The 25869-nt window shown below is 48.4% G+C and overlaps 2 protein-coding genes across 2 annotated transcripts; both read right to left on the bottom strand.

Moving 5' to 3' along the window:
- Positions 1–21: 21 nt before the first annotated feature.
- LOC143004342 (uncharacterized) lies at positions 22–25745 on the bottom strand. The gene is made up of 19 exons (XM_076155195.1): positions 25658–25745; positions 25262–25396; positions 13491–13662; positions 12402–12538; positions 11317–11402; positions 11026–11146; positions 10159–10322; positions 9875–10035; positions 9441–9594; positions 9198–9325; positions 8195–9065; positions 7118–7126; positions 5733–5840; positions 4890–5019; positions 4480–4655; positions 4156–4304; positions 3871–4024; positions 3504–3634; positions 22–1705 (listed from the first exon to the last, which is right to left on the bottom strand). The coding sequence occupies exons 5-19, from the start codon at positions 11360–11362 to the stop codon at positions 908–910; spliced, it is 3300 nt and encodes a 1099-aa protein (XP_076011310.1). The 5' UTR covers positions 11363–11402; positions 12402–12538; positions 13491–13662; positions 25262–25396; positions 25658–25745; the 3' UTR covers positions 22–907.
- Positions 17465–22656, bottom strand: LOC143004341 (exosomal polycystin-1-interacting protein-like). Its single transcript, XM_076155194.1, has 2 exons — positions 22642–22656; positions 17465–18169 (listed from the first exon to the last, which is right to left on the bottom strand). Exons 1-2 carry the CDS (start codon positions 22654–22656, stop codon positions 17465–17467), a joined length of 720 nt encoding a protein of 239 aa, XP_076011309.1.
- Positions 25746–25869: the final 124 nt, after the last annotated feature.

Raw genomic sequence — 25869 nt, 5'->3', positions numbered from 1 at the left:
AAACCATGACTTATTATCTGTGTAACTTTATTGAGTTAGAAATGTTGGCATGTTCCTTTAAACACTGATGAACATGAGGCCCTGTGAGTACTTGAATACTTTATGTACTGTGTAACAATGACTTCTATGGTAGCAAATAAAGACCTGGTGATAAACATGAGTATGGCATGGGTGTGATTATACTGAGAGTAACTGAGTGTAAAGTTATAAACTGGCCACGACACAGAAATGGAATAAAAACAACAACAACAAAAAAACAACAACAACAAGGCACAGATTTGAAGGATTCCCTCTCCAGTCATGATTGTTTGTGGCACAGCTGATGGCTTCAGAATGTAACAGGGAACAATGATTCACAGCGCGGTCACATTTACAACGACCTCCTGCTACACTGATTGTGTGAACAAAAGAGAAGAGAAGCGATCAGAAATGTGACGCAGACGTAACAGGAAGACATTTTGTTCTGTAAACTGGAGATGGTCCCCGTGTGGAGCGGTAAGGCTCAAAGTCTGAGAGGAGGAGGAGGCTCACGCCCTCGGACAGTATGGAGATGTAAAACATCAATCTCCACTTCCTGTTTCCTGTGGCCCACGCTCTCTCTTCCAGGGAATGTGTCCTCTCCACTGACGGGCCACCAGAGACAGGAGAGGGACAGAATGCACCGGGGGAAATGTTTGAAGGAGGCGTCTTATGGCACCGCTGTGCGCACTGAGTGAAAATCGTAGTGTCTCTTTAGGACCGCCTCAGAAAACCCCTCCATGTGCTGTCAGTGCTATGTGTGTGTGTGTGTGTGTGTCAGTATGAGGAAGAGCGTCTTATGAAGCATCTTGGTGATGTTTCGGCTCCTTTGCAGTCGTGTCGTTTCCCCGTCCCAGCAGCATCCGGCTCCTCCCCTCACACTGAGGCGTCACCTGTGAGTCGCGTTGGGGCGTCTTAGGTACCCGCCGCACTCTTCCTCCTCTTCATCGTCGTCCTCCTCCTCCTCTTCATCGTCGTCGTCGCCCTCTAGGGGCAGGAGTGGATTGGCGTCGCACGAGGGCTCGGCAGACGAAGGCTCCGCCGCCGGCCTGTCCGGGTATGGCTTCTCCTCCTCTTCCTCCTCTTCCTCCTCTTCCTCCTGGTGCTCGCCCAAGGTTAGCGTGAGGAGGTTCACGTCCTGGCCGCTGCCACCTCCCACTGCCTCCTCCTCTTCCTCTCTTAGCTCAGTATTGATAGACTCCAGTTGATGATGATGATGATGATGATTAAGGGGTCCCAGAGCAACCTGGTTGGTTTTGGAGGGTGTGTGTGTGGTCAGCGCTCGCTTAATGAGCAGAGATAAACGGTCCAATGAAATGAGAGCTGAGGGCTGTGGGTATAAAGAGGGCGGGGGGCTGAGCTGAGGGTCTCCATAGCCTGAGGAAGAGGAGGAGTCCGACGCGAGGACCTGAGGGTTCTTGTTTGAGGAGGCGCTCGGCGGTGCTGACGGAAGAGGGGAGGGCGGCGATGAAGAGGAGGACGAGAGCAAGGCAGAGGGGCGGGACAGGCTCAGTTTGTATCCGCCTCCTGAGGTGTCGCCGTCGCTCTCCCCCTCGCTGTCGTCTGAGGAGCGGCTGTTCCTTTTCCCACAGGTAGAGGGCGGCGTTTCCTTCACATAAGCGAGGGGAGAGAGATGCTCTCTGCACGGCACGAATAGCGCCAGGTCCTCTGTGTGCTGGATGAACGTCTGAGGAGGGAGGGAGGGAGGGAGAGAGAGAGAGAGGGAGGGAGGGAGAGAGAGGGAGGGAGGGAGGGAGGGAGAGGGAGGGAGGGAGGGAGGGAGGGAGAGAGAGAGAGAGAGAGGGAGGGAGGGAGAGAGAGGGAGGGAGGGAGGAAGGGAGGGAGGGAGGGAGGGAGGAAGGGAGGGAGGGAGGGAGGAAGGGAGGGAGGGAGGGAGGGAGGGAGGGAGGGAGGGAGGGAGGGAGGGAGGAAGGGAGGGAGGGAGAAAGGGAGGGAGGGAGGGAGGGAGGGAGGAAGGGAGGGAGGGAGGGAGGAAGGGAGGGAGGGAGGGAGGAAGGGAGGGAGGGAGGGAGGGAGGGAGGAAGGGAGGGAGGGAGGGAGGAAGGGAGGGAGGGAGGGAGGAAGGGAGGGAGGGAGGAAGGTAGGGAGGGAGGGAGGGAGGGAGGGAGGGAGGGAGGGAGGGAGGGAGGGAGGGAGACACCGTCAAAACACAACTAAAAGACGCAGCTTTAATGAAGGGTTAAATGTGCCATGAGACTAGATCACATTAATCAGCTGATCCACTGCCTGAACTCAAACCTAATGAATCTGTGTTCTGCTTTACTGAAGGCCTTGCTCAACGGCACGTGGGGAAGACAGAAAGCTGGCGGCGTTCTTACAGGAGCGCCTGAATGTCACGTATGCGTGCGGAGACTGAAGGTGACGTGAACTCATGAACTCGTTTCCCACCAGTGGCTTCACAGGCACCCAGAGTTTCTCCGCCGTGAGCTGGTGTGTGTGTGTGTGTGTGTGTGTGTGTGAGGGGAAGCCCCTCGCCCCGGCCTGCTCACTGTGGTTGACTTACTGCCTGTGAGATGGAACATGAAACCCTGTCTCTCTCTGTCACACACGCCTGATCAAATCCCCATCGCGTGAGATCCATCCCACAAATAAAACAAGCCGAGGTGAGAGCGACGCCCACGAGCCTCACGCCGCTAATAACTGAGCAGAATGAAGAGAGGGGAGATGGAGAGAAAGTTTCCGTTTCGGTTTCCACGCCCACGCCGGCCTGATGGCACATTTGTTCCGCCGTCCGATAAAATAACACCCTGAGGTCCTCTGAGGTCACAGGGCGGCGTGGAAACTTTCACCCGCCAGATGGTTCAGCTTCCTTTTCATCACACCAACCGCCACTGACCGCGCCCCTCGTGTGTGTGTGTGTGTGTGCGTCCATATCCTTTTGTTTGATAATGCGTCTGTGTGTGCAGGAACAAGCTGCGTTCACTTCCTGTCTTACATCACACAAACATCGTCCAGTGAGAGCTTTGTGTTGAACTGATCATTCAGATTATTATTCCATACACATGTGCCTCATATTCAGAGGTGAGAAGTCTTCAGTCAGGTCCGACCTCAGAGAGGATTCATCTACACCAGGGACTACAAACATCACAGAGGGGGAACTGAGTGATAAGAGCAACCACAGAGAGTGTGTGTGAATATGGAGAGGACACAGATGAGCACACTCATGCAGACTGAGCTGGAACACACGCACACACACAGACAGAGCCCTTTTCCTGTGATGACTAACAAAGCAGGACCACAGACCGACGACTCGCCTGAGACACGAAGACCTGAGCCGCGTGAACTTTGTGCGTTCTCACGGCTGTGAAGCTCTGCTGAAGGCTCTGTGGAGCTGCAGGGAACCCGGAAGTCCACTTAGGCTATCAATCGTTTCAGAAGTACCACCGTGCCGTTGCCTCCACTTCCATCCTTCCTCCTGTTGTGATGTGTGGGGGAATTTTACAATCCAGTGTGTTGTGACTCACCAGGACAGCAGGCAGAGGCTGTGGTGTCAGACAGACGCAGCCGGCAGCGACCAGCAGGGCCGCGGACGCCAAACCAAGCACCAGCAGCAAACACACCAGCAAGGAGACGACCACGGGGATGAGCACACCGCCTACAGAGGGGGAGAGGGGACACGTGTGCACGCATGTAACACGCATGTAACACACAGGGAGGGAACAACGTTTGTGTCTCCCGAACTTCAAGCATCTCAGGGAGGGAGGGAGAACACACACACACGCACACACACACACACACACACACACACACACACACACACACACACACACACACACACACACACACACACACACACACACACACACACACACACACACACACACACAGTACCTGCAGCGGCGGCGGCGGCGGTGCACTGAGGCCGGCTGTAGTTGGACTCTCTGGGCACCAGGCTGTCTGAGATCCTGACTGAGACGCAGTAGTCTCTGCCAGGAGCCAGATCCTTTAGCACCTCCCCCTTCAGAGACACCGCGTGGTGAAAGAACTGCACAGGAGAGAAAAGGACAGAGGCCGCGGACGGATCAATCAACTCATACGGTCCCGCGACCTTTAGAGCCAAACCGAGGGATCAAAGCTTCACGGCTTCTTGGTTGGTTGGCGACAGTGTTGCTCTACCTCAGCTCTGACTGCCCCTCTCCTCCTGATGCTGAGGTTGTAGCGGAGCGACTCGTAGACGTCCCTCAGGCGCTCCAGAGGAGACTGGAGGTGCACACACAGATCCCTGCCACAGGGAGCCACGCTCAGCAGCGGGAGGTCGAGCTCAGCTGGAGGAAGAGGAACAGGAGAGACGGCGGTGAGCTCGCTCGCTCGTTCCTTTCATTATTATACATCATTCCTCCACTTCCTCTGTTCTAAATGTTTCCTGAACTTTGTTATATTCCTGAGACCCTGACCCTGACCCTGACCTCCGACCCTCTGGCTCCACATCGTCACACTCACTGTCTTTAATGGGTAGAAATCCTTTTCTAATGGCGGCTGCTGAGGTCCGCCCCCCCCGCAGAGCTACGACCCGGCTGTAGTAGAGCTGTCTGGGGTCGGAGAGGGCCTCCGTCAGGTTGCAAACCAGTGGCTGCCGGACCTGCTGGCAGCCCGTCACCGGCTCCCAGGAGGTCCCCCTGCAGGACAGGAGAGGACGGCACATGGACAAGTTACAACTCGGGAGATTCCTGGCACTGGGATCCGGTCGGGCGTGTCTGAGTGTTGGGTGCACGTGGTGTGTGTGTGTGTGTGTGTGTGTGTGTGTGTGAGTACATAAGAGAGTGAGGGTGAGGTTGTGTGTCATGTCCATATTTATTCAGCAGCCTGCAGCAGAAAGGCTCCAACCTCTGTGGAAACGTGTGTGACGTCACCTTTCTGAGTGAACAGAGACGTTGTAGTGAACTCCTCCGCCCGACCCAGGTCCTGGCTCCCAACGCAGCACGTGAATGAAGTTGTAGGAGGTGAGGATGACGTTGGCGGGCCGAGGGAGGTCGCTTTGAGCTGAAACGCCAACAAGCAAAAGGACCAGGATGTCAACTCCACACACACACACACACACACACACACACACAGAGACCAGATGGGAAGTGCTCTGCATGAACCTGGGTCAGTGTTTGTGTTTCTCATGAAGTCAGACTGGTTCTGTCTGCTGTCAGGCACAGGAGCAGGTTCTTAAGTAGAGTAAACATCAACCAACACAAGAGCCAAACTGTGGAGTGAGTGAGTTCAACAAAGAGCACAAGAGGAACCTGAATCTCTGCATCTTTATTCTCTGAAGCCTTTGTTTGGCTCTGAAACTTTGTACTCAGCTTCTGCCTACTGAACTCTAAGTGTGGTGAATGTGCCATCAGGATCATTCGGGGTTAAAAGCTCAGTCAGTACCAGACACGACGCCCCAGAGTGCCTGGAATGCAGTTAGAAGAATCTAGCCATCGATCTTAAAATAAACAGGAAGCCGGAGGAGAGGAGCTGAGACTGCGGTGATGTAATCGCTCGCCTGCGTGGAGCGGAGAAGTCGAGACGCTGGTGAATGTTGTGGGACAGGGAGGGACGGTTGTCAAGCCAACAAGAGATAAAAGGACTGATAACTGTCTCAGATTTTTTATGTGAATAAAAAAGAGGACAGGTTTACAAAGTCACTCAAAGTGTGTGTGTGTGTGTGTGTGTGTGTTAGTCTGTAGTGGGCCAGGAGTATCACCTGACTCTGTTCTCACCTGGCAGGACCTGAGGAAGCCACATCAGCATCCAGCGCAGAGGAGTCATGGCAACCAAACCATCTCCACAACGCTGCCAGCAGCCGGTCCAGCAGACAGCATGACCTCACCTGGTGCCTTCACTGTAACAACAAAACTGAAGTTAGAGTGACTCACACCTGAGACCCGTTGCAGCATGTCGGTAGGTAGAAACTGGACTTGTGAGCTTTGCTTTCATTGTACGTCTGTAACAATGATTATAAATGATTTCCAATAAAGACTGCGTTATAAACACCAACATAATCAGTCAAATGTGTCCAATCTTATCTTACAAACATCCATTTTAATGTTGCTTTCACTTCCCTCCTGTTAACTAACCGGTGTTTAGTATGTAAGAGTGGCCGTGTCAGCCGATGACTTAAGCCTGAAAGCGGCCAGTGGTTGCTATAGTAATGGCAAATGTCGTAAAGAGACTCGTTCCGAATCTGAATCGTGTCGTTGTCAGATTTAATACAAAACATCTCAACGCCGTTTAGACTTTTAGCAAAACTGTCATCAGACAAAAGTAGCGAGGCAATAGCACGGGCAGCTAAATGATCACTTCCTGTTTTCAACCGTTTTTTGGTGTTTTTATACAAACACAAGACTCAATAATGCACAGGTTTACCCGAGCAGCACCAAAACCACATAAATCAGCACACACACACACACACACACACACACACACACACGGAAACAAATAGTAAGCAGCCACAGAAACACAGCGCCTCGTTTCCTTATTTTCACCACCGTCAAGTTGCGGCTCTCACATTTAAATGATGAACATTAAGATTAGCCGCCAGTAAAGTACAGTAAAGTTAAAGTAAACACGTGTTATATGCAGATAACAAACAAACTCCGGAACTCTGTCCAACATGCTGCTGGACGATAACATAACCGCTGAACTATGATGGACTAAAACATTCTGTAACTAACCAACAGACGAACTAAGCTAACAACCAAGATTACTAGCTGGAATATTCATACACCACCTGATGTAAGCAGACGTCTCCATGTTAGCTGCTGTGTCTGTTTGTCATGTTTATCATCTTTTTCTGTCACGAACAAAACTGATCCACTACTAACGGACCCATTGTGCGTTCACTGATGCTGCCTTTATGAACCGCTCGTTAAACTTTTTTTGTACCTTATTATGGTGTTTTCATTTTCCGTGCAAAGTTAAAGAAGCAGAGGTGAGTTACTTTTCCTCGCAGATATTTGCGTCGCGTTCTCATGAGGGCGGTGACGCATAAGGTTCCATTTAACCCGAGCCAAAAAATTGGTGGAATTGCAGTTTATCTGATGGAACATGAAGGCACCATCTGCGAACTGGTTGATAGGAAATCACGTGATCTGCAGGAACCTACCGGTCAGAGCTGGGAGTGCAGATTCTTAGAGGGAGTCTCAGTCTGAGTCAGTTCAGCTGGTTTTAAAGCTTTAAATGCACATTTGAACGGCACATTCTTGCTTTATACTCAATTTATTTGTGTTTCGACTGGCTTGACATGGAGGCAAGAATTGTTAAGGAGCAATTTACATTCACCAACATAAATACAACTTGCTTGTAAACAAAATAAGTAAAAGTGCCTCAGAGGAATCACTTCCTAATTACAAAAGTGTTTGAACTTTGATTGATCTACATTTATATTTACATTTACTTTCCTTCAGCCAAAATGTAAACAATGTTACTTTTGTCTACAATACTGACAACACCACACATGCATACAACTTCTAAGCGCCGATTCATTCTGGAATATTTTCTCGCTGCGTTCACACACACACAAACTTGCTATGAAGTCCTTGTGCGCTGGGCACTCTGTGGGCACGACACAAAATAAACAGTAAATGAATCATGAAATGAAAGCAGGGAGCATCTGTGCTGCTTTTCTTAAACTAGCCAAACTGAGGTAAACACATGATGAGTTGTTGTGTTCTTCCATGATACAAAGTGCACAACGTTGACACAAAGCCATTGCATGTCACTTCATTTACACAACTTTACATCTGAGTGAGGTCACTGACTTTATCTGTGTGAAGCTGCAACATTCTGGTATGAGATTTCCGGGGTCAGAAGTCCATGGGACTGTCACTCAAGCATACGCCTCAAGGTTTCTAATCAGAAGAGGATGTTCCTTTTCAAAATAAAATGCATTATGTAATAACACTTTACCACTCACTCACTCACTCACTCACATACACACACACACTCACACACACACACACATTACATTACATTACATTACGATCATTTGGCAGACGCTTTTATCCAAAGCGACTTACATTACAATACCACCCTTCGCAGAGGGGGGAGCAATTGAGGGTTCGGTGCCTTGCTCAGGGGCGCCTCGGCAGGGGCTCGAACCGGCAACCCTCCAATTCCCAAGCGGAAGCTCTACCCACTGAGCCACTGCCTGCCTTACACACACACTTCATAAGTTATCAGCAGCGTCCAACATATCCAGAGTCCTCCTCCTCCTCCTCCTCCTCTTCATCACCAGCACAGTTTTCACTTGCGTCTGACCTGTCTGCATGTCTGCACTCATGTTCGCTCTCTAGTGCCGGCAGCGTTAATAACAGAGGAGTCAGATCATCTACAGGAGAGTCTGAGTGGCTCAGAGTCCAGCGTGAGTCTGTGGGGGGTAAAGGCTCTGTGGCTGACTGTTTCAATAAGTCTGTCACAGAGTCTCTTGTGCTTTGCTGCTCTTCCTCCTCCTCCTCCTCCGCTCCGTCTTTATCTCTCTCCAATAAACCCAAGGTCACAGAGAACAGGTTTATATTGCCCAAGTTCCTGCTCTTTATCTCTGTCTCTGTCTCCTCCTCCTCCTCCTCCTTCTTCTCCTCCTCTTCCTCCTCCTCCTCCTCCCCCTCCCCCTGAATGTGTCCATTCCTTCTTGTTTGGTCCTTATCAGGCATACAAATAATCTCTTCTCCTTCATCTTTGGCCTCGTCCTCATCAACCCCCCCAGGCACAACTCCAGCCTCAGTCTCTACATCCACCGCCTGTGCCTCTGCTGACAGCCCGGCACTCAAACTCCCAGCATTCTCAGAGGCAGCAGGTTTGCCAGAACCGGAAACATCACAGGAGTTATGGCGGAAACTCTCGCCCGAGGAAAGGTCCGCATTTCTGTCCATGTAGTCCTGCTTCGGGTCTACCTCTTCTTCGTCATCCTCATCTCCAGAGTTGGCGCCCCCAGTGGGATGTTGTGACTCTGTGCGATTGTGGCGCTTCCTCTGCCCATTCTGCTCTGGACTGAGGGAGACCACGTCAAAGCTCGGACTCTCCAGAGTGAGGACAGTGCCGTGCATCGGACACAACTAGAGTGGGACGGACAGAAGACAAAGAGAGAGAGAGAGAGAGAGAGAAGATTGTAGATAGACTGTAGATAGAATGATAGAATGATAGAACGATAGAACTATAGAACTATATATAGGTAGATAGATTCTCACCAGTGCTCTGGGCAGAGCTGCCTTCAGTTTACACAACAAACCAATGCGGACCAGAATGTACATGAGGCCCATCAGAAAGAAACCCAGACACATCACAACAGCAGCAGCAGTACCTACAAAGACAGGAACTGAACACACACACACTCATAAATCCCACATGCCACGATCAATCAGTTTGTTGACAGACACTGTGACAGAATACCAGGAGTCCAGAGCAAACAGATGCTCTGAACGTTGGCTCACCTCTGTTGGGTTCCAGCAGGCTGGTGTGTGTGCACGTCCACTCCGACGCCACAATGTTTGTGTTCATCATTTCCATGCTCACCTGCACACAGTACTCCCTCCCCTTCTCTAAGTTGTCGAGAGTTAAACTCCTACTTTTCGTAACGATGTTCTCCTGACAATCAAACAAGCAAGAATCACCTCATTAGGAGTTTTCCTCATGTTGTGTGTCTGTAAAGCCCTTTGAGTCACTGTGATGTGATAATGGCCCACAATAACAAAGTGGACTTTATACATTGTGGATTTGACTATGGTGACCTGTGTTTGCATGTGTGTGTGTGTGTGTTTCTCTGTTCAGAGGTAAGTAATAGAAGGACCATGCTTATGTAAGTTGAAGTTAGTTTACTCACACAAACACACAGTTTTGTTTTGATGGAAGGAAACAGATTGCTCACCACTCTGTCTCCAGATCGGTTCAATGCTATTTTGAAGTTTGCACCGTAGTACGCCTGGATATCTTCTATTCCTGAACCTCTGTCAGCCTGGGGGATTGAAATGTTGACTTGAATGCAGTTACCACATCCAACCACCAACACTGTGGGCGGCCCGATCTTAGCTGCGGACGGGGCGAGAAACACACATGAAGGCTTCTGTGGTCACAGACATTAGAACAGAAGAACACAAAGCAGAGCTGAAGCGTCGTAACCGCTCCACTCGACTGAAGATGATGTTGACCTACTATTGGTGAAAGGGGAGAAGTAGGTCTCCTTGGACTTTGGGGACCGGGTCTGCTTGTGCACCGCCTGGACTTTGAAGAAATACATTCCTTCATTCTCTAGCTTCAGCTTCAGCCGTGTGGTTGTGTTGCGGCGATTTTGCAATTGACGTTCTTTCTTTGACTCCCTGTAACAAGAAAAACACAAAACCCAAGCAAATGACTGTGTGTGTGGACTGTTCTTTGACCAGGGTGTGTGTGTGTCTTGATAATGGAAGTAGGACTATATACACTCCAATTTCTCCTTCAATCAACCAACACAAAACAACAGCTGTCATCAAAAAAAGCGTATAAAAATATATGAGCGCACACACACACACACACACACACACACACACACACACACACACACACACACGCTCCAACGTGATCCCAATGACTTTGTAGAGGAAGTTGAATCTTCACTTCCTGTGTGTGGGTCTTTCTGTGGTCACAGCTGCATCAGAGTCCAAAAGCCTCGCAAACACCTAAGGGATCCCTGCACTCACACACTGCACACACACTCACACACTCCATCCAAAACAAGTGCAAGTGAGATTGTTCTGCTGTAAAACAAAATGTGCTGAGATCTTCAACCAGCAATCATATGAGCCTGAGTCACAGCCAATGACCTCTGAACTGTAGAGCCACCATGACACGCCCTCTGCACATTCACACAGTGTTTTGTAACACATGGAAGCAGTGACTGGTGCAGACTGTAGGGATTCAGAGTCATTGATCTGAACAGTGTGAAGACACGGCGACAGGGTGAAACAGTGAAACAAGTGTGTGAAACAGGCGACACATCAGGACGTGAGAACATCCACAGGGAGAGACACAAGAGTCCATTACCTCTGGAAGATGCTATACTGTGTTCCTGCGGGCGTGCCGGGTCCGGGGTCCCATCTGAGGACGTGGCGGAAGTTGACAGATGAAACGATAACATTGACAGGAGCAGGAAGTGAACCCAGAGCTGTAAGAACAACACATGGTCTCAGGCTGACTGGAGCAAAGCTGCGGGCGCACACACACACACACACACACACACACACACACACACCTGGCACTGCAGGTTAATTAACCATTTAATGGGCGTGTGTGAGGTTCTGGTATTTGAAGCATTCAGCCCTTTGACTCACTCACCAGCGTCCAACAGCAGCATCAAGTTCAGGCAGAGGAGCAAACCCATCCTCTCTTACTCACAGAGCAGCAGGCAGCCTGCCTCGTTCCTGCGAGAAACAAGTTTAACATGCGCACACACAGACTGAGCGCACGTTTCCATGGGAATATCAGACCTGCTGGGTACTGCCATCATGTTTTTATGTATTAAAATGTACATTAAATGAACAAGACGTGTTGGGAGGCAGTGTTGGGAGGCAGTGGCTCAGTGGGTAGTGCTTGTAATGTAAGTCGCTTTGGATAAAAGCGTCTGCCAAATGATCGTAATGTAATGTGTTGTTTAAAGCTTCTGTAGCAGAGTTTGATTTAACACTTGTTTCCAGAGTTACCAGGTTGACCTTTAGCTCTGTGGCTCTGAGCCACGTTAGACACCGATGGTAGAGGAACTTCATTGCTTTATTGTGTCATAATAATAATCATTTAAATATATTATACTTTAAAGCTCATTCAACCTAATTCACCTCACTTTTGAAATTCATCTGATCTGTTGTTTTTGTATTTTTAAAGCTGTTTTATCCCCACTCTTTAAGATTCTATATTTCAAACTTATTTGACACACACACATACACACACACACACTCCTTTTCCAGATGATGTTAGAGTTTAAATGTCTTAAAATGTCATGTTGTCCCAAAGTTGATCTTTCTTACTTTAGGGAGCCTGAACTTTGAAGCTCATTTTACAGATTTACCAAGGACGATGTTGAGGTTATAATTTATCTTGTATTTATAACATAGTTTAATTTGCTGAAATGTTATTTTAAGTATGGACTTCTCTGTATTTTAAAGCTTTTATAACAACAAGGTCAGCAGATAAAAGTGTTTAGTTGTTATTAGACACATTTACATTTTTCCTTCTTTCTGTCATTGCCAATGAACCGAACGGACTTCAATGACAAACATTTTCCTTAATTGCGGATCTCTTTCCCGTCATTAAACTGGAGTAAACATGACCTGCTTACGTGTTTATTTACGTGTCGTTGGCGGTATAAACACGCAGAAACATGCTAGTGTGTGTGTGTTTCAGTGTCATGTTCATTGAGTTCTTACCTTGGCTTCTGTTTCATGAGGCGCTTTATGTCCAGAGCAGCGACGGACTCGTTGGGTCTGTGGCGTAAAGTCCCACTTCCCTGTGATTCGTCTGTCTGGTTAAGCTGCTGTAATGACACGGCCACTTCCGGCTAGTCCTTCAAAATAAAAGTCACGAACTCAGGTTTTTATGACGTGTAAACGTAAAAACAAAACCAATAACGAGTGTATGTATTCGACACATTCCTCTGTAATAATCAGAGCCTTCCTCTTCTTTTGTACTTATTGTTGTCTCCACGACTAATAAATTGTGTCGGCTTTATTTCGATAGCAAAACCCTCGATTTCCGTATGTGTTATCGCTACGTCACGCGGTGGGTTCCGTGTAATCACGTTGCTTTTCTATGTACAGTCACAGAAATACACCTTACAATGCTGCTCTCTATTCATAATTCTGTGTTTGGAATACTGCTCTGTGTTTAGAATACTGCTCTGTGTTCACTAAGCAATATTCCATCGGCAAGATAAAAAAGCTTTAATCATCTTTTATTATTGCAATTTGGACAGAGCTTGCGTTTGAGTGACAGTCACCTCCGTGTACTTGCTCTTTGCAGCACCTCATTGTGTCTCACCATGATAGTCTTTCTCCTGCTGTTCAGAAATGCGAGATAGATCCAATTAAAATTCATTAAAATTAGCTTGTTATTGGTTCGCGTGTTTTGATTCTTTATCACGGTCGTAATAGGCCTAATTGATCACTAGAGGGCACTGTCAGTAAACAGTAACGCACATGTACTGAGCCCTGCGCGGCTTCTTACATAACGCGATGACTCAATCGCACATGAAGAACTCAGGCCTTGAACTTATACTGTTCCATAAGGATTCAATAGCCAACATGTGGTTCTCTTATTGCAGTGGATTATAACTCCTCTGTCACTTACGTAATGTACAGCAGTAGAACCATGAAGTCCTGGAGGTAAAGGTATAACTCTGTGGTTTTTATTAACCAAACAACAGTTCATGCATTGTGTAAAATATCTCCAGTATCAGCCTGGTAACTAGGGAGACGATCAGGTGTGTTTCCCTCTGCAGCGCCCCCTCCTGTACCTACCATGTGCTGGATGAGTGTGTGACACCACACAGATCTCGACTAGGGAAGTTCTTGGGGTGTCCAGTACCTGCTGGGTCAGTGTCAAGGGAAGGTTTGGATGTGATCCGGATCTTAGCCTGGAAGGAGCTTGAGCAGCAAACATGTCCTACGGTGTTCCTGCGCTCCTCAGCAGCTGTATATACAAATAATACTTTCACTCCAGGTTTGTTTGGAATAACAAACAACATTCATGATGCTCACATGCACGTTACAACTTATGATGATGCTCCGATTAACAAGACGAAGGCGTGGATCTAAGCACACAACATGAGTACTCAGGGATGTAAGCAGAGTAGAGTCACGTGCTTGGCTCTGTTCAACCTAAGCTGTTTGTGTCTACGGAGACATAGCAACGACCACAAACAAATCTTGGCCTATGTACAGTAATGAAAGTGTGGAGTACAGGCAGACAAAGACGGAGACAAATCAAAGAAACAAGGAGGAGAACTTTAATATACAGAGTTTGAATAAAGATCATACAACCGCGTGGTTTTACTTAAATCCATAGAGAAACGGAAACAATCCACATCCTCTCTGTCATGAGGAGCAAATGAGCTGCAGCACAAACAAATTATATACAAATCAATCCATTTTCAAATACACACTCTGTTGCCTAAACGATACATGACTGATCCAGAGCTACACAAATGCACAGAGCAGAGCAAGGTGGACCAATCACCTGAAGGCTGTGAGTCTATCATCTATAATATACCTTAGAACCCTACGCTCCCTGATGTGAGTATTTAAGGTGCTGTAATGTCACTCTGAGGAAGAGAGAGAGACCAAAGGAACAGAAGGAAGTTCTTGCTGGTGTGAGTGATCTCAAACCCAAAGCACCCGCTGATGTCATTTTCACTCCATTGGGTGATTTAATGTTCCAGACGTTTGAGAACAGAGCGATGAGCCGCGCTACGTCCAAAACCTCACCACCGCCTCCAAACCTGCTGTCTGAGGAGCGTTAACGCTGGAGAGGGACGTGCTCAGCACTTCACCACATGGGAGCAACTGAGGGACAACGTCTGGCACGGACAACAGAGGAAGACGAGGGTGTGAGCCTGAGAGAAAGGTTTCCTCAATGACTCAGAATCCTGTCTCCTCTCCCCTGTCCCCTGTCCCCTGTCCCCTCTCCCTGTCCCCTCATCCTGTCCCCTGTCCCCTCTCCCTGTCCCCTCATCCTGTCCCCAACCGTAATGCTTTGCTTTGTTTGACTCAAAGTAAAAAGCCAAATGCAGGTACTCATGCAGAAATACTGAACACACACCGTGACACACCCATGTGCTCATGCCGGCACAAGCATTGCTTTCATTTGCACAGACACACACACACACACACACACACACACACACACACATACACACACACACTCCTTGAGCGGTGTGCGGAACAGAAGTGTTGGCTACAGATTGTGTGTGTGTGAGAGGGAGAGAGAGAGAGAGAGAGAGAGAAAGAATACTGAGAGAGTACTTTGAAGCCTCTCAGTCTTGAACTTGAATGTAAAGAGGGTCTAGAACGTTCCAGCTCTTTGCTCTGGTCTGCATGTGAGGACGTTGTCATGTGATCAGCACCTCCAGAGCATCCAGAGCAGAGAGCCACTGAACCATGATCCTGGAGCTCAAACTCACTGAATCACTGCACCATTCATCCAGATTAAAGCAGAAGTCAGATCCATTGTTTGCGTCCAAACAGAGTGAGATTTATTGGCTGGTGAGAGAGGATCCTCACCCCGGGACTCTGTTCATTGGGCGTCCATTTTAACCTGTTTCAAAACAACATGTTTTATTAGGACATCTGTACTTAATAAGAGCGGGCGAACAGAGCAGCTGGAAAAACGGAGAGCAGAGAGTATAGAGCCCACTGAGCCTCAGACCAGCACCCTCACGCTGCCCCGCTCAGCTTCCTCCTACTCTACATTTACATCTTCAAAACATTCAGCATTTACTATAATTTAATTTTAAATAACTTCCATAAAGCTGCAAGATACACAAAGCTCCCTCCAAGACAAAGCAACAGCCCCGCAGCTCAGCCTCAGCCTCAGCCTCAGTCTCTGACCTCAGTCTGGATCTGATCCCGCTCCTGATCCCTGCCGTCAGCTGCTGCGCTCTCTGTTTTTTCGCGATGGTCTATTGATCCCTGAAAGAGGAATTCGTCCCTTGAGGTCACAGCTCAGGCTCAGCTTACAGCACCGGTACGCTGGCCTAGCCAAAGTCTACACACTGCAGAGTAAAGCTCTGTCGTCTAATTAGCTAAACTACACATGCAGAGCAGGTTGCAGCAGCTTCATCCCCACTGGCTCCTCAGCTGATCAGGCAGAGCCATTTTGTGGCGCCAGTGGCGACGCGTGACTGAAAACAAAGCAAACATTTCTGAGGCCAGGAGACGCTTTGCCCTGTTTGCTCTCAGGCTGCTTGAAACGTGGTGAAGTCAAATCTGCGAGTCGAAAAAAAAACAAAAACTAAAAACATGGAAAACAAAAACTAAAAACATGGAACTGAATGAACTGATCCACAAGGAACTGATCCACAAGGGACATCAGGTCTACACGCAGGCAAATCAGGTCTACACACAGAGACATCAGGTCTACACGCAGAGACATCAGGTCTACACGCAGAGACATCAGGTCTACATGCTGAGACATCAGGTCTACACGCAGAGACATCAGGTCTACACGCAGAGAGAGAAGGAGACGACCTGAAGCCAAACGGAACAACTGGTACATCAACACAAGACTGAGGGAATAAATAAATGTTCAAATGTGTAAAATTCCAAACTATCACGTTAATTAGACTGAAATCCGCATTGGATAGGAATGTAATCTCGGAATCTTTAAGGAAATGTGATGTTTGTACTCAGAGGAAAACTAAATCTGTCTGGTTTGTTTCCTCAGTGGCATCAAGTGTGGAACCTTCAGAGAGAATCAGAAGCTCAGAGGTGAAAGAGCCGCAACCAGTCTCTGCTGGTCACATTCAAGCAACTGAAACAAGCTTTACATTCAGCCTGAACACACACACACACACACACGCACACGCACACGCACACGCACACGCACACGCACACGCACATGCTCAGGCCTGTACAAACAACTGCAGCTGTCAGGGTCTCCATGCCGACCACGCTGTCCTGCTGTCCTTATATATCTGACAACACCTGGATGGGACTTGAGGATAAAGACCAAACACCCACTTGGCAGCTGTGATTTGGAACATGTCGTCCCTCAGTGGGAGCAGGCGTGCAGCGTGTCTGCACATATCGCTCCAGCAGATGGTACGTGAGCGCACCGCCTTTCTGGAGAATTGTGGTTACAGTTCCACTCTTGATTTTAAAAGGATTGCGCAATCATCTGATCCCACCAGCGAGCTTGAGTCACGGGGGTCTGGGCACGGACGAGCCAGATTACACTCACGCCGCTGTTACATCTTCAATGTCAAATCTGGAGGCAGAGGGATGGAGAGGCAGGAAGAGTCCTCAGAGACACTCAGAGACCAGCTGATACCATACGAGCTGGAGCTAAGACGTGTGGCCGCATCCAGTACGGCCCAGCACGCCCCAGCACGTTCCAGTATGGCCCAGGACGGCCCCCCTGTGAGTACCACCATAACAGATACACTGCAGTGACAGACGCCCTGTCGCGCCGCCGTATTTGCACTGAATGTTCGAAAGACGACCAAATCTCCTGCTTGCCACTGTCGTCACATCTGTCTTCATAGAATGTGACAGAGTTGGAATGCAACCTTTATCCCATCAGCTGCTTGTTTCTATAAGCACTGCAATGTACGTAAACACAGACAGTGTTGAGAGAACCAAGGATCCAGCTCTGACATGAATTCCACACCGAATCTCGAGGAGCAGTGTTTTCATTGCATAATCTTACTTTAGTAGACAAAGACCCAAAGTATCCGCTTGTGAGGACTGCAGGTCTGCCTTTGGTGAAGTTGTTGCTAGTAGACAAACGTGAGGATGCAGCTTTGTGGAGGTTCTGCAGACGGCTCACTGGGGTCTGCAGGGTCACGGTGGGTCGCTGAGGCCTGAGGTATGGGCAAGGCCAGGTGAGGAAAGTGCTGTGAGAGAGCAGGAACAGGAGACCCCACCACACTGTACGCCTTCAGGGCAGACAGCCCGTTCAGCACGGCTACATCCAGGAAGGTCATGTGGATGATAGAAGAAAATGAAGAAGAAGAACCAGGGGAATGCAGGGATGAGGAAGGGTTGATTGTAATTTCCTGGCTGGGATATGGAGCTCCTGGAGCCGCGCTGTGGACCCTGAGGGTCTGTAGCCCTAGCAAAGCCACATACTTGCTGTCCAGTGGGTTTATTCCACAAAAAGACAACCGCAAATGGCCGACCATGCTCCTGTTCAGCAGCTCTTCCAGGACCCAGGACTCCTTCAGCCAGACGGCGAGTCCTCCAGGCTCTCTCAGCCCAGCGGGGGGCAGAGAGGAGCGCAAGACGCTGTGGCAACTGCACAGCGAGTTGGCCAAATCCTCGTCGCAGTCCGGTATGGGTGCAGAGCAGCTGCAGTTCCTCAGACCGTAGTCAGGGGCGCCGGTGTCAAACAGCAGCGTGGCATTGACGGGAAAAGGGGGTTCAGATGTGGGGACGGAGCCTGTTGTCCGGACGACAGGGGTCAGCAAGAACAACAGCCACTGTAACCACATCAACAAGGCAAAGGAGATTGTGTTTGGAGACATCTCCATGGAGACCGAACAGACTACATCTTCACCAAGTGGAGATACCAGAGCGTGGAGAGATGCTGAACCTGTGAAGAGATGAAGAACATTGGCATATGAGCAAACGTGATACAAAAAAAAAACCTGATGAAAAACTCAAACAAAGGGGAATGAAAATGTTATACATTGTTACAAATGACTTCACAATTTCAATGCATCCATGTGTAAGAACAATGATACGTCTCTAATTATGCCGTCTCTCTCCTGACAAAGATTGAGCAGAAAGACGGAGAACAAACACGTCGCTCACAACCGAGACGCGACCCGCATGTTGGGTCCCAATCCCCCAGATGCTTGAACAGATACAGACAGAGGCACTCACGTCACGGCGGTAAAGCTCCCAGCTCAGCAGTGAGGGAGCATTTCCTGGCTCTCCTCCATGAGTCAGGGCCGTTCTCCTGCTCGGCGGGACACAAAGAGCCTTTCTCGCTCACTGCCCTGCAGTAACCCTCCTGTGCCGGCTCAGCTCGGGACCCTAACAGCCTCGCTGAGTCCAGCTCTGGATTTTCCAGCTCCGGCGCTCGCACGCGTAATTGAGCCACTTATTTCTTGTTCTGCAGCTTTATTGGGTAGAGGTCCTTCCAGGCCTCAGGCTACTGCGGATGGCGCACGGTTGGTTGCCTGTAAAGCAAAAAAAAAAGCGCCCGAGCAACGCTGGGCAAGAGAAGAAAAAAAAAGAACGAAAAAAAGGCAGCGGCCAGCCACATTAAAACGCTCAGGAATAAAGAAACAGTGGCTCCTTTCTTTCCGCGCTGAGGAGTGGTGGAAAAGTGGGACGAATAAGCGGTCTTGGCTTCCAGAGTCAACTTCTACCTCCTCTTTGAAGGAGGGAAGGACTTTCCGATGGTAAGATTGGAGAAAATCAACCTAAAATGAAATGAAAACGTGTCTGGAAACGAATCCAAGCGACGCATGGAGGAACCCAAAGCCCTTTTTACGGGACAGGTTGTGGTCTTTATGCTGGATTCTTCATTTTATTTGACAATTTTCGTGCAAGATTTATAACCTATAAAACACGAAGTCAGTCAAAGATGTGAGCCGCCCCAGTAGAGCCACAATGATCCTCCACTTGGGTCTGAGTGACGTAAACTTCACCATCTGCTTATGTAAGACGCAGATTTAGTAGAGTTTACAAGTTTGCATAATCTCTCTATTGTCCTGCAGTGTGAGTGTGACCTGACTGGAAGCTTCCACACTTCCACACCCACATACACACACACACACACACACACCCACACCCACACACACACACACACACACACACACACACACAATGTTGTACTTGGACCTTCTCTCCCCTTCAGGTCTCCCCTCTTTTTCACGTCTTCCTGGTTGGTGAATTGTTTTTCTTTCCGTTTAATCCTCATTAAATTTGCTTCTCTAACCAGCTGAGGTGTACGACTTCCTCACGTTTTGATTTCACCTGCCTGGGGTTGCGTTCACCTTTGGCCGAGGAGACTTGTTTTATGTTGCAGACTTTGTGATCCTTTTTGATAAACAGTGGCAGGAGATGAAAACGTGCGCAAGCAGACATGGAGGAGAGAAAAAGCGTCGACGTCGGCTGTTTCCACACTCAGCTGCTCCCGGTCACACATTTAGTTTGGGCCATGTTAGCCACCAAACAGATGATCAGCTCCGCCTCTCTATGTCCTTTTTTTATCCTCTTTAAACCTCTTGGAAGCATAATTAAAGGCTTCCAACTAAAACCCACAACCCCTATTGTTGTCCCTGTTTCTATGGCGACTGGTTTGCGGCATGATGCAGCAACATGTTAGTCACTCTTAGTAACTGAAACAATGACTCAGTGTGTGTTTTTATGTGCTGTGAGGGAATTGGCTAGCGTAAACGTCATCATGTCCCGTTAGCAAACACTGAAGCAACACTTTCCCCTTTTTGTGTGAAACTGGACTGCAGATAGTTTTGAGATTAGAACAATTAGCAGGATTACGGCGCTGAGCTGCTGCTGCGCGCGTCCAGCTTCTCCAGGAAACACTTCCTCTTTCGCTGTGCGCCGTGTTGAGGGCTCACATGGGGCCTTATTTATAGCAATGTTTCCTGACTTGATTCCAGACTTCATGGTGAGATCGTTTCCCAGAATGTGATGAAAATACAGCAGAACACAGCGTCTGTGGAATGACGTCCCCAGAGGTTGATAAAGACTAAAAAAACAAGCGCTGGCTTAAGATACTAGAGGAGAAATCTACACAAACCACACAACCTAGAATCCAGAGCAGCGTTTCCCAGCGCTCAGGACGCCGCTCTGTGTTCTGTATGTTAATGTGCATCACAGATGTGTCTTGGTTTTGATGTCGGACGTTTTTATGAATCCGCTAAGGGCCCTAACATACTTGCTTTTAACTAGTGTGTGCGCGCATGACGTCATGCGTATCCTCGAAGTGGTTCCGCGCGTTCTTTGTGCTCGTCCCTCGAAAATCTATGAACCGTAGGCACCGGAAAAGGCTCGGGGACGGAACAAAGAGCAACAAGGCACAACAACAATGACAGGAAGTCTGTCCACATATCGTCCACACACAGCTCGCCCCTTAGCTTCACTACACGCAACAACAGCCAGATGAATATCGTGTTGTGTATTGAGCGGTATCATCAGCACGTGGTGGTCGTTCGGCCCTGCGGTCGCGTTGAGCAGCGGCGAGCAAACCACTTTGACTTTGGGTTGATGTGTTAGCCGCTACATTAGCGTCATCCTCTTTATTTGATTTATACGCATTGTTTTTCCTACTGTGTTGCAAAGAAAATAATTTATTGTTGTTTTATTTTCAACATTTGATACCTCCACCAAGCGCAGACTGCAGTCCTGACAGCTGGACTGCAGCAGTTGGATTCAAAGAGGAAACACGAAGCAGCCTCCAACAATCCATCATGAACTTAGCTGAATCTGAGGCCACGGGCTGCTGCTGGCCAGACCTGCGGCCAGGAGCAGAGGATGGAGGAGGAGTAGTGGGTGAACAAGGAGAGCTAACACCTCTCTCTCTCTCTCTCTGTCTCTCTCTCTCTCCCTCTCTCTCTCTCTCTCTCTCTGTCTCTCTCTCTCTCTCTCTCTGTCTCGTCTCTCTCTCTCTCTCTCTGTCTCTCTCTCTCTGTCTGTCTCTCTCTCTGTCTCTCTCTCTCTGTCTGTCTCTCTCTCTCTCTCTCTCTCTCTGTCTCTCTCTCTCTCTCTCTCTCTCTCTCTCTCTCTCTCTCTCTCTCTCTCTCTCTCTCTCTCTCTCTCTCTCTCTCTCTCTCTCTCTCTCTCTGTCTCTCTGTCTCTCTCTCTCTCTCTCTCTCTCTCTCTCTCTCTCTCTGTCTCTCTCTCTCTCTCTCTCCTCTCTCTGTCTCTCTGTCTCTCTCTCTCTCTCTCTCTCTCTCTCTCTCTCTCTCTCTCTCTCTCTCTCTCTCTCTCTCTCTCTCTCTCTGTCTCTCTCTCTCTCTCTCTCTCTCTCTCTCTCTCTCTTTCTCTCTCTCTCTCTCTCTCTCTCTGCTGTTGCTCCTCATTTGATTTTTGTGCAAATGTGCGTGAATTCAGATTTCTCTCCGGCGACTTTCTCCCTTTAAATCCTGAAGAGTGTAAAGCTTGAAGATGAGCTGGAGGTCTCTGGTTTGAGACTGGTCTGCTAAACGGACTTCAGGGTGGTTGGTTTACAGTAGCTGCTGCCCTCCTGCTCTGCCTCTCCTCCTCCTCCTCTTACCTCACTTCTAATATTAGTCATCGTCCCTCCAGCTGTTCGCGGCGTCTCGCTCTCTCCATCAGTCCCTCTTCCTCTCTCTAACCCCCCGCCCCGCCCCCCTCCCTGGACGTCTGTCTGTCCTCTCCTCGGTCTGTCCTCTTTTTCCCTCCGATGCCTTTTTCCTTCTCTCTCTCTCTAATCCCTGCAACGAGCTCCAGCTGCAACACCGGATGCTGGGCGAGAGAGAGAGTGGAGATGAAAACCACCGGCCACTCCAAATCGCCGATGTTTTGGATTTTCTATACACTTACTGACTCTTCTTTATGTCATAAATCCTTTACGTAGTTTATAAATACTTAAGTACTTCAGTCTGTTTCTCAAAATTTGGTGTTAACGTCCATGAATGAAGTCATTCTGTTGTTTTTTTCTATGTGAAAATGAGGACATCAAAGAAAGTCTCTCTGTGTGTGTGTGTGTGTGTGTGAAGGAAAGTGAGGTGGCCGCTGCTCCAGACAGCTCCAGCTTGTTAAAGGAGAGGCTCAACGCATTCCTCTGACATCATGCTCCACCGCAGCACCCACCCTAATCCTCCCTTCCTCTCTCCACCTCTCTCTCTCTCTCTCTCTCTCTTTCTGTCTCAGTTCAATCCCTCTCTTCCTCCGTGTCACCCATCTCTCTCTCTCTCTCTCTCTCTCTCTCTCTCTCTCTCTCATTTTCGCTCACCAGCTGCAGCTCCATGTCGAACGAAAATGAAGGGATTTAGTTCCAAAAACTCTAAATATGCATAAACAAAGTGTTCCTAAAGGCCGAGCGTGTCACATACTGTGTCTAAATGCTGCGACAGACGTTTGCCCTCATTTTGTCGTGGCTGGTGAATGTGTCATGTTGATGTTCAGCCTTTGTTGTTTCATGTGGTCTCTTCTTCTTCTTCTCCTTCTAGTTTCTCGTCCGTAAAACGTCTAACGATGCAAAAGGCAAATGAAATCATCTAGACAGACCTCAGCACTCTGGATGTGACGTAGTCCTGTCACAAAGTAGTATAAGTAAGTCATTTGTAATATAAAGTCCTTCAGTGAGTCTTGCGTCTCTGTGATGCGCGGCTCTGATTGGTCAACCGCGTTGTTCTTTTCTTCATAATGACAGAAGCTCATTCAGTCATTCAGACCGTCTGCTGCTCTGTCATGTAGCCGAGCTGCTCCGTGCCCAAACTGCCCAACAAGTCAAAGCCATTTCACAGTATCCAACGACGTCTAATCCATTTGATCCACTTTTACCGAACCACTAAGCAGCAGAACTGAGACTCTTTTCCTCCAGATAGAATTGTTTGTTTTTACAGATTTAGACCCATTTGTTAGGTTAATATCGGCTCTCCTTGATCTTTAACATCAGATCTGGGTTGAGTGCGTACAGACAGGTGGGCACTGAGCTTCATATACAGAGGCAGCTGCCGCAAAAAAAACAAAACGCATTTTCACGCATTTTTCTTGCATTACTGCTGCGAGCAGTTTATTTTTATTGAATGCTGTACAGTAGATTCAAGTTAACATGTTGTAAATCAAGACTCCAGAGTCTCATAACCGCCAGACTGCTCTTATTAGTCTGACTGGATGAAATGAGAGCTAAAGCTGAAGTTTCTCTCGGGCATTAAACCACAACGTAGCAACAGAGGCTCAATAAAAAGCTGCAGTGTGACGGACTTCATGTGTCTCCTAGAGTCTAAGCAGCGTTACGCTCCTTATATAACAACGCGCTGCGCTGCCGTAGTCTTTTAGCCGTCAGCGCCTCAGCACGTGTGCTCGCCATGAGGGGAAAAAGAACATCCACTAGGGGGCGGATCAGGGCCGGATCAGCCACGGTTAGCAGACAACAGAAACTCTTTCTTGAGGACTTCAGATTTTGCACAACGGAAACAAACACGTCACGCTGACTCCTCTGTACGGCCTCAAGAGATCCACATGCTAGACGAGAACGTTTAAGAATGATGTAATGGATATTATGATATTTTGCTCGATTTAAGCAAGTTAGCGTTGTCTCCACCCCCAGGCTGTTCTGAGTGGGCGTTGCTGGTATGCAAATGAGCTCTGGCTCTGATTGGTTTTCTCTAAAATTGCCAATGTGCACGAGGGACCTTCTGAAAATTACACTCACTCAGGTGGCGTCCAAGCACCCAATGAGCGCTGGTTGTGCTAAACAGCTGTAGGCTTGATTTTTTCCAGATTGGACATTTCAACACAGTTGTATGCTGATTCTCTGATAGGTGCTTGGAGACAACATGACAGTCAGCACCCAGTCAAGGTTTCACAAATTATGAATTTGCTCCATTCCAAACCTGGAACCAACATTTCCTCAAAGTTGCAGATTTTGAAAAAGCACATCAGAAGCAACTTCAACATGTGAACGGAGAGCATTTAACCCTTTAAGATGCAGACTGGTGGTAAAAACAGAATCCCTTGTCGATGGTTTGTGGTCGGTTGTAAACTCTAAATTGCCAGTACTGTTAGACAAGAACCTGAGCGGGATAAGCAGGTAAAGCTAGGGTTCAAATCCCAACGACAGGCTCCCACTGTCTTCTTCATGAAAGCCATCTGCAGTGCTCACCTAAGCCTGCCTCTTAGACACTTAATGACAGCTACATCCCAACATGTTGTCAATGAGGTTTAAAGGTCACGTACACTTTAGATGCTTTAGTAAATGAAGCTTTAAGGAAACGTGTATGAACTTAGCTTAACTGACTTAGACACACTCTGTCTGATAGTTTGACATCACGTTTTGTCCATGCTACAAAACAACCTAAGAGACGTTTATTTGCAACAGTCTGCAGTCTTTACTGAGCGAGAACAAACAGCAAAACATCTGCAGAATGTAACCCAATGTTGGAGCCAAACTCTCACACAGACGTGACTGGTTTGTGAACAGATGCAGAAACAGAGGCAGGTTGTAGATAAACACGCCAAGCCCCCCACCACCAAAAGCTCAGGACTGAAGGGGTTAACATACTAACCTTTAACATGCTAGTGTGATGTGTTAATGGTTACCGTGTTAGTGTTCAGCCTACACACTGGACTTTGGTCATTATTTTGGCTGTTTCTTGTAATGAAACGTTGCACAAGCGTAACTTTGAACTGCTGGTAGCTCTGGACGAAAGGTCAGGAGATCATTAGAGCCATTTAGATTCATCCTCTGGAGACCAAAACAAACGTGGATACCAATCCATCCTACAGCTATTCAGACGTTTCATCGCAGGCACAACATTCCGAACCAACAAGCTAAACTTTCGGCCAAACACTTGAGAGGAAACGGACAAAACGAGTGTGTGTTTGTGAGCGTGGTGTAGTGTACTCACACGCAGGGCTCAGCGGAGGTTAAGGTGGCATGATGCTGCCGTCTGGACCCATGCTGACTTATCTGGCGTCCTCATGCAGTGGCGGGAACTGCAGCAGTTTCCACATCTGTCTGCAGGTTGAGTGGAAAACCTCATCTGTCTGTCTGTGTGAGAGAGAGAGAGAGAGAGAAGGAGAAAGATCATGTGGATGAAGGGAGAGAGGGAGGGAAAAAGAGAAGGAAGGGAGGAGAAAAAGTGAGGAGAGTTGGGGGAAAGGGGGGGAAAGGAGGTAGCCACAAGGAAAAGAGGGACATGTGGGGGAAATTAGAGAGGGAGAAGGAGAGACGGAGGCGTGAGAGAGGGAGTGAAATCCATGATTAAGAGGAGGGAAGAGGAGTAGAGACAGAGAAGTCTTACTTGCTGTAAACTGGAGAACTAAAATGCTGACAGCATGACAAACACTGTCCATTCTCTCTGCGTGTCATCCTCCCTCCCTCCCTCCCTCTCTCTCTCTCTCTCTCTCTCTCTACCCCTCGCTCTCCCTTTCCCTCCTTTCTTTTCATCTTGTTCCCATCCCCTCCCTCTCTCCTCCTCTTTTGGGACCCGCCTCTCTTTCTCAAAGTCTCTAA

The sequence above is a fragment of the Genypterus blacodes genome, unplaced genomic scaffold, assembly GCF_046128005.1.
Source record: "Genypterus blacodes isolate CSIRO-AG114 ecotype Tasmania unplaced genomic scaffold, CSIRO-AGI_Gbla_v1 ptg000065l_1, whole genome shotgun sequence".
Classification (NCBI taxonomy): domain Eukaryota; kingdom Metazoa; phylum Chordata; class Actinopteri; order Ophidiiformes; family Ophidiidae; genus Genypterus; species Genypterus blacodes.
The sequence above is the reverse complement of the archived record's forward strand: the minus strand, read 5'-3'. Positions and strand labels throughout refer to the sequence as shown.